The sequence below is a fragment of the Oncorhynchus clarkii genome, chromosome 4 (genome assembly GCF_045791955.1).
Source record: "Oncorhynchus clarkii lewisi isolate Uvic-CL-2024 chromosome 4, UVic_Ocla_1.0, whole genome shotgun sequence".
Classification (NCBI taxonomy): domain Eukaryota; kingdom Metazoa; phylum Chordata; class Actinopteri; order Salmoniformes; family Salmonidae; genus Oncorhynchus; species Oncorhynchus clarkii.
In genome coordinates this window covers 22,632,941-22,650,356 of record NC_092150.1, presented here as the reverse complement: position 1 = coordinate 22,650,356, position 17,416 = coordinate 22,632,941, and the positions used below count along the sequence as shown (strand labels likewise).

At 40.4% G+C, this 17,416-nt stretch overlaps 1 protein-coding gene across 1 annotated transcript in view; it reads left to right on the top strand.

Annotated features, from left to right (window-relative positions):
- Window positions 1-460: 460 nt before the first annotated feature.
- Window positions 461-17,416, top strand: part of LOC139406606 (leucine-rich repeat-containing protein 7-like) — a 126,139-nt gene continuing 109,183 nt past the window's right edge. The window contains exon 1 of the mRNA XM_071149374.1: window positions 461-799. Within this exon, the coding sequence (XP_071005475.1) occupies window positions 775-799 (25 nt within the window). The 5' untranslated portion in view covers window positions 461-774. The remainder of the gene's footprint in view (window positions 800-17,416) is intronic.

Sequence of the window (17,416 nt, the reverse complement as noted above, 5' to 3'; positions counted from 1 at the left end):
TGGAGCAGTGGTCAAAGTGGAGTGGAGTTCTAGTTTTATGAACGGTTTAATCAGGTTTTATCCTAACTCAGTTTTCCCTTGCCGCGCACTTCACTCACGCGCGTATGCACGCAGACCACTCCTCTTGCGTCCCCGTTTCGTCTCCTCTCATATCGATGCAAGGAGAGGAAACTCTCGTTTTATTTCGTTCGTAAGTAGTCCTCCAGTAACCTCACCAAGAAGGACATCGATGAGGACAGAGGACTTAACCCGTGCTTGTCTCGAAATTCGATGACGGAATCACCCAATGAGCGTAATTTATCAAACCATAATCAGCCTCAGCCCGGTTCTTTTTGCGGTGTATGTGCACCTCGCCTAAACGGGATTGTAGCCTATGCGTAAGGAAGATTAGAATTGCATTATGAACTTGAACACTTTGATAAAAGTATGGGGATCAATTGCTGGGTGGTCATCTATCGGTTTACAATGATATAAAGCGCATACCCGTAGTAGCTTGATCAATAGCCTATCATCTCCTGAAATCTGCTCTTTGAATAGGAATACAATTGTATGATTTGTTAACAGTCTAGCGTATATGGTTAGCATGTGGACGCTCATTTGTTCTGGCTTGGAAGAGACCCGTTCATTCCTTGCCACTGGAAGGCAAACCAACACCGGACCATGGTTCGATGCTCCTTGAATAGGCTACTCACCCCTGCATAGACCTGCTATAGAAGGCTACGGCCCGGTGTTGGAATTACAATTGGATTCAAAGAAATGCTGTAAAACAATCCAATGGACAATTACTCACATCTACAACGTAAGTGACAATTGTATTGTTAATACTGTATAGCCTTGCCATCAATAGGAAATTGTATAGTGAGCAATGACATAATTAATTAAATATTGTAGCTCACTCAATTGATCACAAATGTTACCATTTGATAAAAAAATTGGAAGATGATGTACACATTTCACATATAGGCTGGCAGTGATCTGCATTCACCTCAGGCAGATATGATTAATTCAAGTGAAGTAGTGTGTCTCAATTGAGAATGTTATGTTACAAACAGGCATCATTTCCTTTAGTTGGGACTCAAGTTTGATAAAGACTTGGTTGTATTTATATTAGAATTAAATATACCCATTATTTGTTTTTCGTTAACCTACAGTATAGGTGACATCAGGCTTGATTCTTGTCCCTGATATACATGATTGACATAATTGTGCCTCTGGTATCAGAGATATTCAAGGTGAACCCTGCTCATCTTAGAACAGGGTTTTTTGAACTTTTCTTGCCCGGGCAGGGACCCCCGCCCAGGCAAACCTGTGTTGTGTTATCATCAGGTGAATTTGAATTGCAAGTAGAAGTAAACCATTTCAAAATGAATAGATTTTAAAATGAATAGTCCATTGGAAGAGGAAGTGAAAACTAACATAGCCTATTAGCTACGAAGGTAAAGGTATCAAGGCGGAGGAGAGAAAATGTTGCCTCTAAAAAGTAAATTTTCTGCAATTCAATGAATAATTCTCCATTGAGCTGAGAGAACATTTAGCAGATTTGAAGCTGATTTCCAGCAATTATATGCATTTCGCCATGGTTAATGCTGTCTTCCTCTGCTCAAACAGTATAACATCAATGTACATGGGTCCTGAATGCCCAGTTTTTGGAATTTTCAATTATCCCTGACTTTCTAGCTTTTTATTTGATTGTTAGTTCTCAAATATGGTTTTGGTTGTTTAAGTTGTCACTGAAATAGTTTTTCAATCCCGATAATGTTCTATAAAAAATAAAAAAAATGAAGCCATTTATCTACTTCACTAGAGATGGATGAACTGGAAGAGCTAGCATGCTAACTGTTCCTGTATCCTTCCAGTCATTGCTATAATGCTAGTTAGAATTGGCTCGTGAAACTACCCCTGATTTTCTTCATATGGGACACAGATACATAAAAATGGTATCCATGATGGTATTCTGTTTTAGCTAGCAATATTCATAAAAAGTACTATTTTTCACATAGATATATATATATATCTATCCCCCCCCCCTCCCCAAAAGGAAGCATATTTGTCTATTAGTAGTCCATTAGTACAATCCAATCTCAATCCAATCAACTGTTTCTTAAATTGATCAATTATTGAGAAGGTCATGAATTGCCTGCTGTTTTATGAGTGGTGTAATTAGGTCACTAGAACTGATAATGCATTGCCATGATGCAGGTTAGCTTGTGTCTAAATCATGTTGCAATTTATGGGAATGTATCTGTTTAGAGGTCCAGTCAAGGATACAGCTTAATTTGCCATTGATAGCTTCCTTTTTGCATATGTTTGACCAAGGTGTTTAATTTTTCATTTGGTTCATATTTTTGCTGCTACTGGTTGAAAGCTGTCTTCCATTCTCATTAGTAAGCAGGTACTGTTCACATTTTGTGCCTTTGAAGGGAGCAGATGAAAGCTCAACCTGCCAGTTAATAGTCACTTCACTGTGGCAGAGAGGCAGCAGCTAACTGCTCCAGGCTGTACTATTAAAGTTAGCTAGCCATTCAAAGTTGACAACAGGTCTTTCCCGTTAAGAGTTGATTAACGCACCCGTGCATCAGTCTAATTAACATAATATAAAAATCCCCATAAAAATCTGCCTGTTTAAGCTAGAGATATCTCTCATGGGCTTTGTCTCAATTAACCGCATCCACCTATGTCGGCCATCCGCACTGTAGCGTCCGGTTTGGCCTACAAACTATGGAAAGATGAGGCTCTCACGAACACGATGGTGTTCTCTGTGCCCCATGGGACTTTTCTGAAGTCGGTACAGCCGATGAGCCAACTTCTGTCTAATATGACCCTATGATGGAAAGGGGGGACTCTCACAAACGCAATGGTGGTCTCCAATTGGTTCTACAACCCCCTGTGTCAAGTGTCACGGGACTCGTCTGAAGGTAACCCGGTACTGGAAGTAGTTTTGTGCCCTCCCAAAAAAGGAGTTAAATATCTGTAAAAAAAATTAATAAAAAAAATCCTGAGCTTTCTTATATCTCCTAGATATGGGACAGTCACTTCAAAACCTTAGTCACAAATTAAATCATAAGGAATGTCTGTTTTTCCATTTATGAATGTGTTATTCAATGTGTTTCTATGGGCTATAGCAGTACAGGCCAAATTCAATGATTTATCAAATAATATTTGTATATATTTTATACCTACAGGGGTCCTAAAATTCTAACTCAAATGGCTAAATCATCCATGGTATGACCATCTTAAAACAATTCCATATGTTTGCTTAGTAGAACCCCCTCCCACCCCCCATCCCAAGTGCTTAGACTTTTAGGGGTTTTAATATATCTCAACCTTTCGTAATTACACTTTAGTGCTCTTAAAACAACTGCAGTGGAAGCGGAAATAATCAAATTATCTTCAACTTGGTTAAGCCCCCGGCCATAACCCTATATGTGGGTTTCATCAATTAACATAAATGTGTTTTATTTTTGTGTGTTAATGAATTGTAAATTTGTAGAGTTGCTGTTAGTTTAACAACTGCTAATGACAAATTAATTACCATCTTTTCTTATTTTACAAGTCTAAATATAGTTCTGAAGTTTAGAGGACTTCAGAACTATATTTAGACTTGTAAAAAATGAAAAGATATGAACACAGTGGAAAAGGTGTTCTTTGGTATGGCATCTGTCCATGGTCATGGGCAGCTGCTGTCTGTGCTTCCTTACATGCAGTATCTTATTCATAATATTTCACTGGCAAGTCCATCTGCCACACTGAAAATGTCAGCCATTTCATTTTGCAAATAAATACAATATATTTCTACTAACAGTATTCTTCTCAGATATTTTACTTCCCTCCTCCCCACCAGTCTGTGTGTTCATTGCTGAAGCAAGATACCAGGGCAACAAATGCAACTCTGGAGTCAAAACTGAAGAGGAAATCAATATTACAGAGAGAATACAGTTACAGCCTTGGACCTATTTTATCCTACAGTATCTATTCTCAGTTCCTCTTCACTCTCTACTTTATTTTTTACCTTGATAGATGCTAATAGGAGTCAGTTGTCAAAATTGGTGTGGTATCTACACCGCAGTTGATTTTCTGTTCACTGATGGGAGCGGCCAGCTTAAAGTGGAGAGTGGTTTGATTGTTAGTCATATGGGCAGGAGACTTTACTCTCCCGGGCCTGCCGTGGGATTGCACGGAGGAGATTCGGTGTGGCGGCGATGGTGGTGTCTCCCATAAGCACTGCCATGGGAATGGATCAGGCCTGACTGCAGCACAACATTTGGGAGTGACAGTGTAAGGGGAGTGATGTTTGTATGATGGGCCCTGGCGCTGGCAGGAGATAAATGGGGCCTCTCTTCAGTAGCAGAGAGGAGAGGAGCCAGGCAGGGCAGGCAGGCCTGATTCCCCTGGATCCCTGCCAGCCGCTCTGGGAGAGCCATGGGGCCTGTCGCCAAGGGCAGCTCATCTACCATCTACCCATCCACCCGGCCCCTGTCTGGACAGCCGCCTCAACCACAACATATTACCAGAAAGTGTCACATAATATGTCCAAATCGGTGTGTGTTCTGCCACTCCCACTACCTCTTAAAGACGAATTTCAGAATCTGCCAAACATGCTATTCCTTCTTAATTACCTTATGGTGTGTCTGCTTTGAGTTGCCAAGGGAACCCCACTGTTGGCTTGGAGATGAGGCATTGCAGAATCCAGGTCAAATCCTTATCTCCTATAACCCAATGTTGAGCTCATCAGATGCTCTCTGGAAATATAGCTTCCTGTGTCTGGCTCTACCATGGAGGGGTTTACCAGTGGGGTATAACTATTGCATTGCAGATATAACAGAGGACATAGCAATAAGCTTGCGCTAATATCTGTCCTTCTGATGATTTAATTGTCACCATCAGGTTCAAGATGAGGCATTTGTGTTATTATCCAGTTTTGATACGGTTTGGGTTTCTATTGCTAGTAGCATTTAATCATCTGTAGTTTGTCTTGTAACTAAGCAACATAAATTGCTGTAATGTCTGTCTTTCTACTCGCAATATACAGATGTAGGATCTTAATTTGATCACTCTTTTGTTGATGAGAATGTTTCTGTTTGGCAGGAAATGCAAACTTGTAGTGTATTCTAAGTTTAAAAAGGCTTCAGAAGTTTGTAAATTCTACTTTAAAATATCAGACTGTATTTGCCCTAACGTATAATGTATCAACCTCTACAAAAAATATCCATGAATTATAATCCATATAACAATTCAGATGTCCTGTTGCTGCAGGATTATTTTCCTGCCGGTGCAAACTGGCTCAAAATAAGATCCTACATCTGTACAGTAGGCTGTGTTTTATTAGACATTTCAATGAAAAGATACTGATTGAGAGGACAATATACTGTAATGACTTGAATAAATTGACTGCCTCTTTTCCAATGTCAGAGTGTACACATTGAGGGGAATAGCTCCTCTATTTTAATTTATAACTGCCTGCCTGACAGTTGTTCACTTCATTGCATGAAATAATATGGAGGCATTTAGATATTAGTCACCAAGGCTGGTAAGTTTTACTGTCGAGCAAGTCACAAAATGCTCTTCATGGGTTTACAAGCATTGGGCCATATTCTACCATTTAACTTCCTTTATCCACTATAAACACCCTCTGTTAAAGCCTTCTAGGATATTGTTTCCTCCTGCTGAGTAGTTTTAAGGTGTGTTGAGTCTATTCTAATCTGTAAAACTCAATGGATAACTCAGTGGATAAGTGGATAAGTGGATAAGAAAAGAGAGCCAGCGATTACAATCTGTATCCCTTTGCAACTTGTGCTGACTGCAGAAGCACTGCATATTTCTCACAGCATAATCTCAATTTATTTTGCTTAAAGTGGTAAAGATCTGTTGTGAGTGTGGTAAATATCCCTACCAGCCTGCATTGGGGATCAGGGTGCCAGTCGGCCATGTCTAATTGCATTCATTCATATGCAGTGTGTGGTAAGGAGAGCGGCAGAAAGAGAGAGACAGACACCGTTGCCCTAGAGCACACACAAAACTATACAGCCTAAACATCAGCGCCGCAGGTAACTTCAACAAAGCTGTGAACGAACTGAGAGACAAGGCAAGAAGGGCCTTCTATACCATTAAAAGGAACATACAATTCGACATACCAATTAGGATCTGGCTAAAAATACTTGAATCACCAACCAAGAATTTACAAAATGGGAAAAACACCAAATTGAGACTCTGCATGCAGAATTCTGCAAAAAGTATCCTCCGTGTACAACGTAAAACACCAAATAATGCATGCAGGGCTGAATTAGACCGATACCCGCTAATTCTCAAAATTCAGAAAGAGCTGTTAAATTCTACAACCACCTAAAAGGAAGAGATTCCCAAACATTCCATAACAAAGCCATCACCTACACAGAGAGAACCTGGAGAAGAGTCCCCTAAGCAAGCTGGTCCTGGGGCTCTGTTCACAAACAGACCTCATAGAGCCCCAGGACAGCAACACAATTAGACCCAACCAAATCATGAGAAAACAAAAAGATAATTACTTGACACATTGAAAATAATTAACAGAAAAACAGAGCAAACTAGATTGCTAATTGGCCATAAACAGAGAGTACACAGTGGCAGAATACATGACCACTGTGACTGACCAAAAATGAAGGAAAGCTTTGACTATGTACAGAGTCAGTGAGCATAGCCTTGCTCTTGAGAAAGGCCGACGTATGCAGACCTGGCTCTCGAGAAGACAGGCTATGTTCACACTGCCCACAAAATGAGGTGGAAACGGAGCTGCACTTCCTAACCTCCTGCCATATGTATGACCATATTAGAGACACATATTTCCCTTAGATTACACAGATCCACAAAGAATTTGAAAACAAAACCAATTTTGAACTCTATCTACTGGGTGAAATAGCAGTGTGCTATCACAGCAGAAGGTTTTGTGACCAGTTGCCACAAGAAAATGGCAACCAGTGAAGAAACAAACACCATTGTAAATACAACCCATATATAAGTTGATTTATTTTTCCTTTTGTAATTGAACTATTTGTACATCGTTACAACACTGTATATAGACATAATGACATTTTAAATGTCTATTTTTTTGGACCTTCTGTGAGTGTAATGTTTACTGTCAATTGTTATTGTTAATTTCACTTTTGTTTATTATCTATTTCACTTGCTTTGGCAATGTTAACATGTGTTTCCCATGCCAATAAAGTCCTTGAATTGAATTGAGAGAGGCAAACTGCTACATTGAGCAGTATTAAATGCACTTCCTGTGTAAGGTCTCACCTCTATGATTATGTGGCATTGCATTTGCATTACCTGGACCTCGGCCACGAAGAACAGTAGTGTAGAAAGAATGGACTAACCCTTTACATTATTTCTGGGACAAAAACAAACAGATCACTTTTCCCCTCAGGCTTGAAAACAAGAAACCTGATGTCTGATGTTTTGTGACAACCTAGCCTATTACTCCTAATAATTATGGCACCATGAAGCAACATGGACTGTATCACTTGAGGAATTTGCTTTTTCCCATTCTCCTTTCCAATAATTCTCAACTATTGATCCAGTATATGAAGTGCAAAATTAGAAATGGTAGGCTTTGGCCATGGGTTCATCCTGGCTCTGTGCCTTATTCTGCCTGTCTGAAAGGTCAGTGTTTTTTGTATGAATCTACTGGCTTTTTTATTATAGTATGAGTTCCCACATTAGCGAGTAAAAGTAGTCCTGCCTTTTGGATTCCATTATCTCAACTATAGAAATGACGGAAATTGACTGAAGATGACGAGTAATAAAAACTCCTATCTCTCTGTGTGTTTTTATATTCTGAATCTGAAGGGCCACTGATATCCTAGGAAGACCCATAGCAACTTGTTAAGCTGACAAAGTCTGAAATTGCATTTTAAGAATCATCCAATTTGATCAATGCACATCTTGTCTTCTCGTCAAATTAGACCTGGCCTCTTTTTTCTGTAAGTCTGGCCAAGCAAGACTAATGTACAGTATGTTGTACATTTATGCTGAATGTATAAAGAGTAGCTAACCATGTGCTAACAGGCAGCTGACAGAAGTGTGTAGTCTGAGTGGACAGACAGGGCAAGCAGCAGTCAGCTTTGATTTGTGTCTCAGCAGGGTTGCCATTGGCCAGGCTTGGCTAGAGGGCAAAAGGGAGATGAGGATGGCAGATAATAGCCTCTGAGGTAGATCTCAGGACAACAACACAACTAGTCAATCATTATATTATGTCTACTCATCATGTGCCTGAAGACCCAAACAGATGTGTAATTTTATAAAGCTGCAGTCAACTGATGCTATTGAGTTCACAATGTGTTTTAACCCTACATGAATGCTTACTGTAGTAGGCAAGGCTGTACTGTACACTACCTTGTTGTACCTAAAGTGAATGCTATCTCCTTTTGCACTCCCGAAGGTGTAGTGAGACTGATGTGCTCCTGAGAATCAATTGTGTTAGAGTTAGCCAGCTAGCTTCAGTTTCTGGCTCATGTTAACTTATTTTGAAGAAGTCATTCCAATACTGCATTAAAAACCAATTCTGTTCTAAATCGTACAATTTTAGATAGACATAGACCTAATTTCATTTAATTTCATTCCTGCTGATATAGGTTTATAGAAAATGACCTGCACATGTCACAAAAGGAATGAGCTAATGCATTAATTGTCAGAGCTCACAATTGAAACACATCCCATTCTGCATGTTTCATTAAGCTTTATTACCAGCTGTTCACTCTTTTTTTCAAAGCAAAGAATAGGTATGATGAACTGAACACCATTATCTTGGATAAAATCCAATTTGTGCTTGAGCCGAAAATGTGTCCGGAGGCTCTGTATGGAGGGTGTGACGCAATTGCTGAGGCCAAATTGAGCTCCGTACCGCATCTTTGTGCGCCTCCCAAATGTTGTAACAGTGCGGAGGGCTCCTTATAGCTCCGCATTGACATGATTGGTTGACGGTAGGTGGGTGCGGGAGGTCCTGCATAAACACAAACTCAATTCCTTGACAACTTCCTTCACAACAGCTCTGCTCAACAGCTCTGCTCTGTTCCACGATGCTCAAGATGTATGTATGAATGCCCTGATTTCTGCAGAGGCCGTATCATCATCGTAAATGCTGCACGGCCATTGCAGACCTCTGATTGACCATACAACGCCTTTTACACTCTGTACAAACCATAACTTTGCATGATTTTCATGGCTTCTTTATCGTTTTGATGGAGTATGTTTGTTATTAAATATCTGATCCTCTGGTCCCATGTAGCTCAGTTGGTAGAGCTTGGCACTTACAACACCAGGGTTGTGGGTTCAATTCCCATGAGGGACCAGTATAAAAGTATGAAGATGTATGCACTCACTACAGTAAGTTGCTCTGGATAAGAGCATCTGTGAAAATGAAAAGATTTAATAAAAAAAAATATTAATGTGGGGTAAAAATAAATTATTTGACCTTGTTGGCTAAACATCAGCCTGTCATATTTATTGAAAAGGTGCTTCATTATATAACACTAATACAAACTCTTGCATGCAGACACACTTGGATGATTCACCTATTCTCTTAATATGCTGTTAATACCTTGGATTTAGGAACTGTTGCTTCTGTAAGCTTGATGTAGAATGTTTGGAGGGTAATAAACATCTACTGATATTATTTCTGTTTGTCACTATGTCCAGAATCTCCCAATGGTTGTAAAAATGCCGGTTTACTCTTTTCTTACAGGTGGCATTTCATTTTCTATATCAATAAAACATTTTACATCAAGAATATCTACCTTTTGAATCACGTGTCATTAAGTGCACATCAAGTTGAATGCTTTTATTGTCACGTGCACAAGTGCAGTGAATTGTCATTTTTGCTTGCTCTTCCCCAACAATGCAGTAATCAGTAGAAATATAAAAAACAAGGGAAATGAGAGTAGGCATCAGGATATATGATAAACAGAGTAGCAGCAGCATACAGTGCATTCGGGAAAGTGTTCCTTCCCCTTTTCTACATTTTGTTACGTTAAAGCCTTATTCTAGTTGATGAAATTGTTTGTTTTTTCCTCATCAATCTACACACAATACCCCATAATGACAAAAAGTCAAGGGGTCTGAATACTTTCCGAATGCACTGTATGTGAGTGTATGTGTGCGTGCGTGTGTTAGTATGAATGAGTGTGGGTGTTATCTACACTACCAGTCAAAAGTTTGGACGCACCTACTTGTTCCAGGGTTGTTGTTTTTTGTGTTTTTTTAAACTATTTTCTACATTGTAGAATAACGGTGAAGACATAAACTATGAAATAACATATATGGAATCATGTAGTAACCAAAAAAAGTGTTAAACAAATATTTGAGGTCCTTCAAAGTAGCAACCCTTCACCCAACATTTTGGAATGAGACGTTCGACGAGCAGGTGTCCACATACTTTTTGTCAAATAGTGTGTGTGTGCACCCTCAGTGAGGTGAGAGAGAGAACGAAGCAGAATATTTCCTCATTTTCTCACTGCTATTATTGTACAATGTAGAAAATAGTAAAAATAAAGAACAACCCTTGAATGAGTAAGTGCGTCAACTTTTGAATGGTGCTGTATATATATTCTGCTACTTTTTCTCTCACCTCACTGCAGGTGTGAGGGTGACACACAGCACTGTGGAATTATTCAGTAGTACGTGAATAACCATCATGGTTGGGGTCTTTATGGCAAAGCAGTACTTCCACAAGTATGAAAAATGTATACATGGCCAAGGTTGTCGTCAAGGAGGAAGTGAGGACTTCAATAGAAAGTAGAGGTTAATTCAACCTACATTCTGTCATGTGCATGAATATACCACATACATTAGGAGTATGACTCTAGCTACTACATGTAATTTGCATTGCTTGCTGTTTGGGGTTTTAGGCTGGGTTTCTGTACAGCAATTTGACATCGGCTGATGTGAAAAGGGCTTTATAAATACATTTGTTTGATTTGATAAGATGCAACTGTGATGCAATTTCCACATGAATCATGGCCGATGGCCTTCAACAATGAGCTCTGGGGTTGTAATAACCTCACATGCTTCTGGTTAGTGGTTCTACGGCTGGTTGATGGGTGTTGTGGGTGGCATTAGTGGTCCTTAGAGAGGGAGGATCTGAAGAATGCTGACCAGACGGTTCAATTCAGAGAATGCTTTTACATTGCTGCGGTGTAATTCCACTATTCTCCCAGATTACAGGGCACCTTAACAAGAAATTTGTGGAGTGGTTGAAAACGAGTTTTAATGATTCCAACCTAAGTGTATGTGAACTTCCGACTTCAACTGTACATATGGGTCTAAAAACCCACAAAATCTACCTGGCCCGTGACGTGTTATGTGTGTTGCACAGTCTTCCAGTAATGTTGAAATAAATAATACCATTTTGATATCTCAGGGTTGTGTGATCGGTTCCACCAACAGCGTTGATTGGTACCAATGCAATCAGCATAACAGGGAAGGGGAGGGGATACACCATATTACCCAACAAACAAAAAGAATGTCACATTATTATGATGTCCCATTCTAAATGTTGCCCGCTGGGTGAGCACCAGTGAAAGTCATCATAGTCATTCTGTGAATGAAGATGTGCATTGTTTGCATCTTCTGTAAAGCAGTCTTATCTATCTTTGTATCAGTCTTTGCATTTAGCTTCATACCATTATATTGCACTGCATATAATTCTGAAGTAGGTCAAAGTAAAATCTGAGATAAATAATATATGTTAAATTCTTGCATGGCCTCATAATAGTTTTATGGAATATAGTAAAGGATATTTCATTCTCAGTGCTTAACCTTGTAGCTTTTATAGTATCAAGGACAGGGGTTCATGAATTGCTCGTTTTGGTTTTCTAAAATCCTATTCTTTGCACATTGTTGCTGTCAGAGTGAATTCAGGCCAGTCCATTAGGTGACACCTAAGGTAGAGCGAGCTTTTATTTTGCGATGGAATTTTGGCAATGTTTTCACTTGACATCGGAGAGTCCTGCGACTGCTTTGTATTGTTTTAGACAGTTCCTAGTTTTTGTCTTCCTGTACCAGTTTAGACATCATGTTTTTGTTGCAAATATTGTTATGAGAAATCAAAGCATACTGGATTGGGTCTGTTTTCTTCTTTATTCCTTTCCCAGAGTTCTGAATGGTATGGCCCGCTGCGTCACCACTGGAATCCCAATTAGACAATACAGGTTGATTATTTGCAATGCCTCGTTCCCCAGCCTGCTTTCTAATGCACACTGTTGACCAGCCTTTCCTCTCTTTCGGTTCACTCACGTCAGCATGAAATCACTATCTTCTGATGAAAAATAAAAAAATTAGTATTAGAAATATTTTCATCATTCGTCCTGTTGGGTATGGTGAGGACAGTAATTTAGCAGGAGCTCTCCTCTGTCAGTCCCAAATCATGGAGGTGTCAGTGGAGAACTTCACTGATTAATTCTAACAGGATTTTGATCACCAGAATCAGTTTTGTAGATCACCAGTCACTCTCAGGGTGAAGCTTGTGCGAGGAGGAGAAGAAGAGAGCTGGATGCTCTCCGTTGCATCCAGCTCTCTTCTTCTCCTCCTCCATTTTTAAACTTGCTTTGGATTATCTCTGAAAGTGGTTCTAGGCCACTCAGGAGAATGAGGTATCATGTGAGAGCCTGCATGCCCAGGCAGCATATCTACTACATTAGCTATGCACTGGAAAGTCATCGATAAACAACATGATTTCATTTAATTATTTCTAAGTGGGGCTTTTAAGTTTTTGTTTTGATGTTAATAAAGGCCCTGTATTAATTATTTCCTCTTAACTGCTGCTGGGCAGAAACTAAGTCCAAGTGTATCAGCGTTGTTTGTTGCAGCCATCTATAACACCGGCGGAGATCCCTGTAGTGGTAAAACATATTTACATAGCCTTGTTGATGATATGTTCTGAAGCCACAAGCACTAGTTACCATTGTGCTGCTTATCAGGCCTGGACTACTCTGTGGTACAGAAGCAGTCTGGTGTCAGGGCCCGTGTTGTCTAACATGGACCTGATTACTGCTGCCTCAATGAGATTGCAGGCTGTTTCAGCTACCTCCAAGCAACTTTCACGTCTCCTCACAACACACACACACACACACACACACACACACACACACACACACACACACACACACACACACACACACACACACACACACACACACACACACACACACACACACAAGGTTCCCCTCTCAGGCAGATTGAAGTGAAGTGGGACAGGCTTAGTGTACAGTGCATTTGGAAAGTATTCAGACCCCTTTTTCCACATTTTGTTACGTTTCAGCCTTATTCTAAAATGTATTCAATAAATTGTTTTCCTCATTAATCTCCACACAATACCCCCTACTTGCAAAGTGAAAACAGGTCAAATAAAATAAATTATCAAAATACTGAAATACTGTCACGGCTTCCACCGAAGTTGGTTCCTCTCCTTGTTTGGGCTTCACTCGGCAGTCGACGTCACCGATCCACTTTTCATTTTCCATTGGTTTTGTCTATGTTTTCCACACACCTGGTTTTCATTTCCCTATTACTGGTCATGTATATAACCCTCTGTTTCCCCCATTTCTTTGTCTGTGATTGTTTGTTATTCAGGTCGGTATGTTTCTGGCTGTTTTTTTTCCCCAGGTGCTGTTTTCACCTGTGCTTTGTGGCAACTGTTATTGTTGGCACATTGGTATTGTTACTTTGTGCTATTTCTTAAGTAAAGTGCATTGTTCACTCATCTCTGCTCTACTGCGCCTGACTTCATGCACCAGCTACGTGCATGCACCTTGCCTGACAAATACCTTATTTACAAGTATTCAGACCCTTTGCTATGAGACACAATTGAGCTCAGGTGCATCCTCTTTCCATTGATAATCCATTGATCAACCTGACAGAGCTTGAGAGGATCTGCAGAGAAGAATAGGAGAAACTCCCCAAATTCAGGTTTGCCAAGCTCCTAGCGTCATACCCAAGAAGACTCGAGGCTGTAATAGCTGCCAAAGGTGCTTCAACAAAGTACTGAGTAAGAGGTCTGAATACTTATGTAAATGTGATATTTCAGTTTTTAATTTGTAATAAATGTGCAAAAATTTCGAAAAACAGGTTTTTGCTTGGTTGTCATAGGCTGTTGTGTGTAAATTGATCTGGAAAATAAACTATTTAATACATTTTAGAATATGACTAACGTAACAAAATGTGGAAGAAGTTGAGGGGTCTGACTACTTTTCTGAATGCACTGTATGTACTGTAAGATCTGTGAAAAGGAGAAATCTCTCCCTTTCTCTCCCTTTCTCTCCTCTCTGCATTTACTGAGACGAGGTTTGATGAACACGGCTTATTTGTTATTTCATATTTAAAGTGGTAGTTTAGCACAGTTAAATGCTTCATGTACTGATGCTAAATGCTTTATTAGCCCCCAAATTGATGTTGTGTGTTGGAAAAGGTGCTTGAGGTTGGCCAAAGTACATAATGGTGTATATCGAGAGGGGGAGGTGGTAAAATGTGTTGTGAGCAGGAGTGAAAGGAAAAATCTGTACTGTAGTTGATCGGGGTTGTGTGTAGCTCATAAATGAGCACATGAGATGGAGATGGAGAGCCTTGCAGAGAAATTGGCTGGCACAGACTACAAAGAAATTAAATTGGTGCTAGCAAAGGCGAGGGGAGTCTTTCCCAGAATAATGCATCAATGGAGAAATTCTGAAATGCAGCAGTTATGTGTGAGAGTAAAATGTGTTCTGTATGGGAAGGTCACTTGTTCCCCAGGACTCATTAAAGTTGGGCCTTAATGGGATGAGTGTAATAATGGATGCAGAGGATGGTCTAATGTGTGTAGGCTAGAGGCATTGCTTCATTTGTAAATTGGGAGGTGCCGGAACAAAAAGTGAGTTCAATAGAGAGGTGACCTGGGGGGCTCTGAGGTACTGGAACGCATGAAAAATAATCACCTTTTATAATAAAGCTTTGCATGAATTATCACCGCTTTTGCATAGTGGAATATTGACGTAGTGTAGAAGTGGTTGCAGAAGTTGCACAAATGGGGATTATTTGGGGGGTTTTAGCCTAGGGTCCAGGAAAAATGCATGCAATTCTACATCATTTTACATGACTGCATTTTTTTTATACCGCACAAATGATCGAAATGACCGGCTACTTTGGCACTGACAATCTGAGATCAATTAAAACAACCTCGTCGTGAATCCACCAATAGCCTAGGCCTAGGTTTGTGGAGACATATACAATATGAGGAGGAAATTATAGTCCTAAAAAAGCTTTCCAGTTTCACTGAATAAACTCAATGATGTGCCGCTCACTCAGCAGGGCTGGCTGATGCGCTCAAGTGCCAAAAGCCTATCTCTCTTTTGTTTTACTTTGTAAACCAATGCTGTTTGCTCAATAGGCCTATTTGGAAGTTGATCAAATATTTTGGTAGCTTATAGACATATATTTTCCTGTGATTGTATTTGAAATATTGCGAAAGGCCTGTTTTGGCTGCATGCTGTTCACTGACAGATTTGCCACTCATTCCCGACTGTATTCATTGTGATTGGGCTACACACAATCCACAGCTAGGCATTTAAAAAAATAAGCTATTGATCCTCTGGGGCAAAATTATAGGCCTACTCCTGGTGTAGTATTCTGAATTACTGTGCATTCGGAAAGAATTCAGACCCCTTGACTGTTTACTTAGAGCCTTGCTCTGAAATTGATGAGAAATATATATTTTTTTATCCATCTACACACAATACCCCAAAATGGCAAAGCAAAAACGGATTTATTTTACATTTTTCCAAATGTAGTAAAGATGAAATATCACATTTACTAGTATTCAAACCCTTTTCTCAGTACTTTATTGAAGCACCTTTGGCAGCGATTACAGCCTCGAGTCTTCTTGTGTATGACGCTACAAGCTTGGCACACCTGTATTTGGGGAGTTTCTCCCATTCCTCTCTGCAGATCCTTTCAAGTCAGGTTGGATGGGGAGCGTCACTGCAGAATGAGTCATTAGGATGTCACGAAATGGTCGCCTAAAGTCATCAGGACATCCCCGGGACCAATCCGGGAACTAGACAAAACCTCAAGGGGAGCATGACACAACGTCTCAAGAACATGCTAAAATCTCCTCAGGGACGTCCTCGGGACCAACTGGGAACTAGAGAAACCTTCCAGGGGACCATGACCAATGTCCAAATGTCATCCTAAAAACATCCCTGAGACAAACCGGGAACTAGACAAAACCTCCAGGGGACCATGACACAATGTCTCAAGAACATGCTAAAAACGTCCTCCAGGACATTCTTGGGACCAACCGGGAACAAAAAAAACATCATGGGGACCATGACACAACGTCCCAAGAACGTGCTAAAACCTCCACGAGACAAACCGGGAACTAGAAAAAGGTCCCCTAGAGAACGTTCCCTTGTGACCATCACACAACGTCCTAAGGACTAGTAAAATGTCAGTCCTGAAAACGTCCTGACATGGTCTTCCATGATATCTTGGTAACTTACAGGGAACTACAGTACACGATGACCCCCGAAGAGTGGTAGTAGCATGGCAATTGAAATGCCAGGGTTATGGCTTTGATTCCCATGACCACCCATAGGTCAAATGTATGACTGTACATCTCTTTGGATAAAAGCGTCTGCTAAATGGCATATATTTATTATTATAGAAAGATCACTTTGGATCATCACTCGACGTCCTAAGGACTAGTAAAATGAAAGTCCCGAGAACGTCCTGTCTTCAGTGATGTCCTGCTAACTTACAGGGAACTACATAAAGGTCTCCCAGAGAATGTTCCCTGGGATCATCACGCAAAGTCCTAAGGACTAGTAAAATGAAAGTCCTGAAATTGTTCCCAGCTAGGTCCTGGGAAGGTACAGGGATATAGACAAAGGTCCCGCAGCAAACATTCCCTTGGGACCATCACGCAACTTTCTTAGAACGTTCTTAGAACGTCAGTGGGATATGCTGTGGGGATACTTTTCAGCGGCAGGGACTGGGAGACTATTCAGAATCGAGAGAAAGATGAAAGGAGCAAAGGATGACTGCTGGATGACTAGTGATGACTGCTGGATGAATAGAGATGACTGCTGGATGACTAGTGATGTGCATTTGGAGCAATACTGGCTGTATCCAAGGCTCAGCAAATTGTTCACATAACAACAGAATGCAGCACGCGACTGAAGAGAGAAGAGACAACCAATTTTCTAGTTACAGCATCAGTGCGCGCTCTGGAAAGATAGCGAGAGAGTGGAAAGGCAGTTTGCCAGTTAACGTACAGCAGCGCGTCCCCTGAACAATACCGAAGAGGTAGTTGAGAAGCCTGACCACGGAGACGGGGGTGAGAAGGTGATGAAGTGTACTTCATGAACTGTAACCGAAAACAACTGGCATTTGGAAAGTTTGAGGTGAGGGAGAA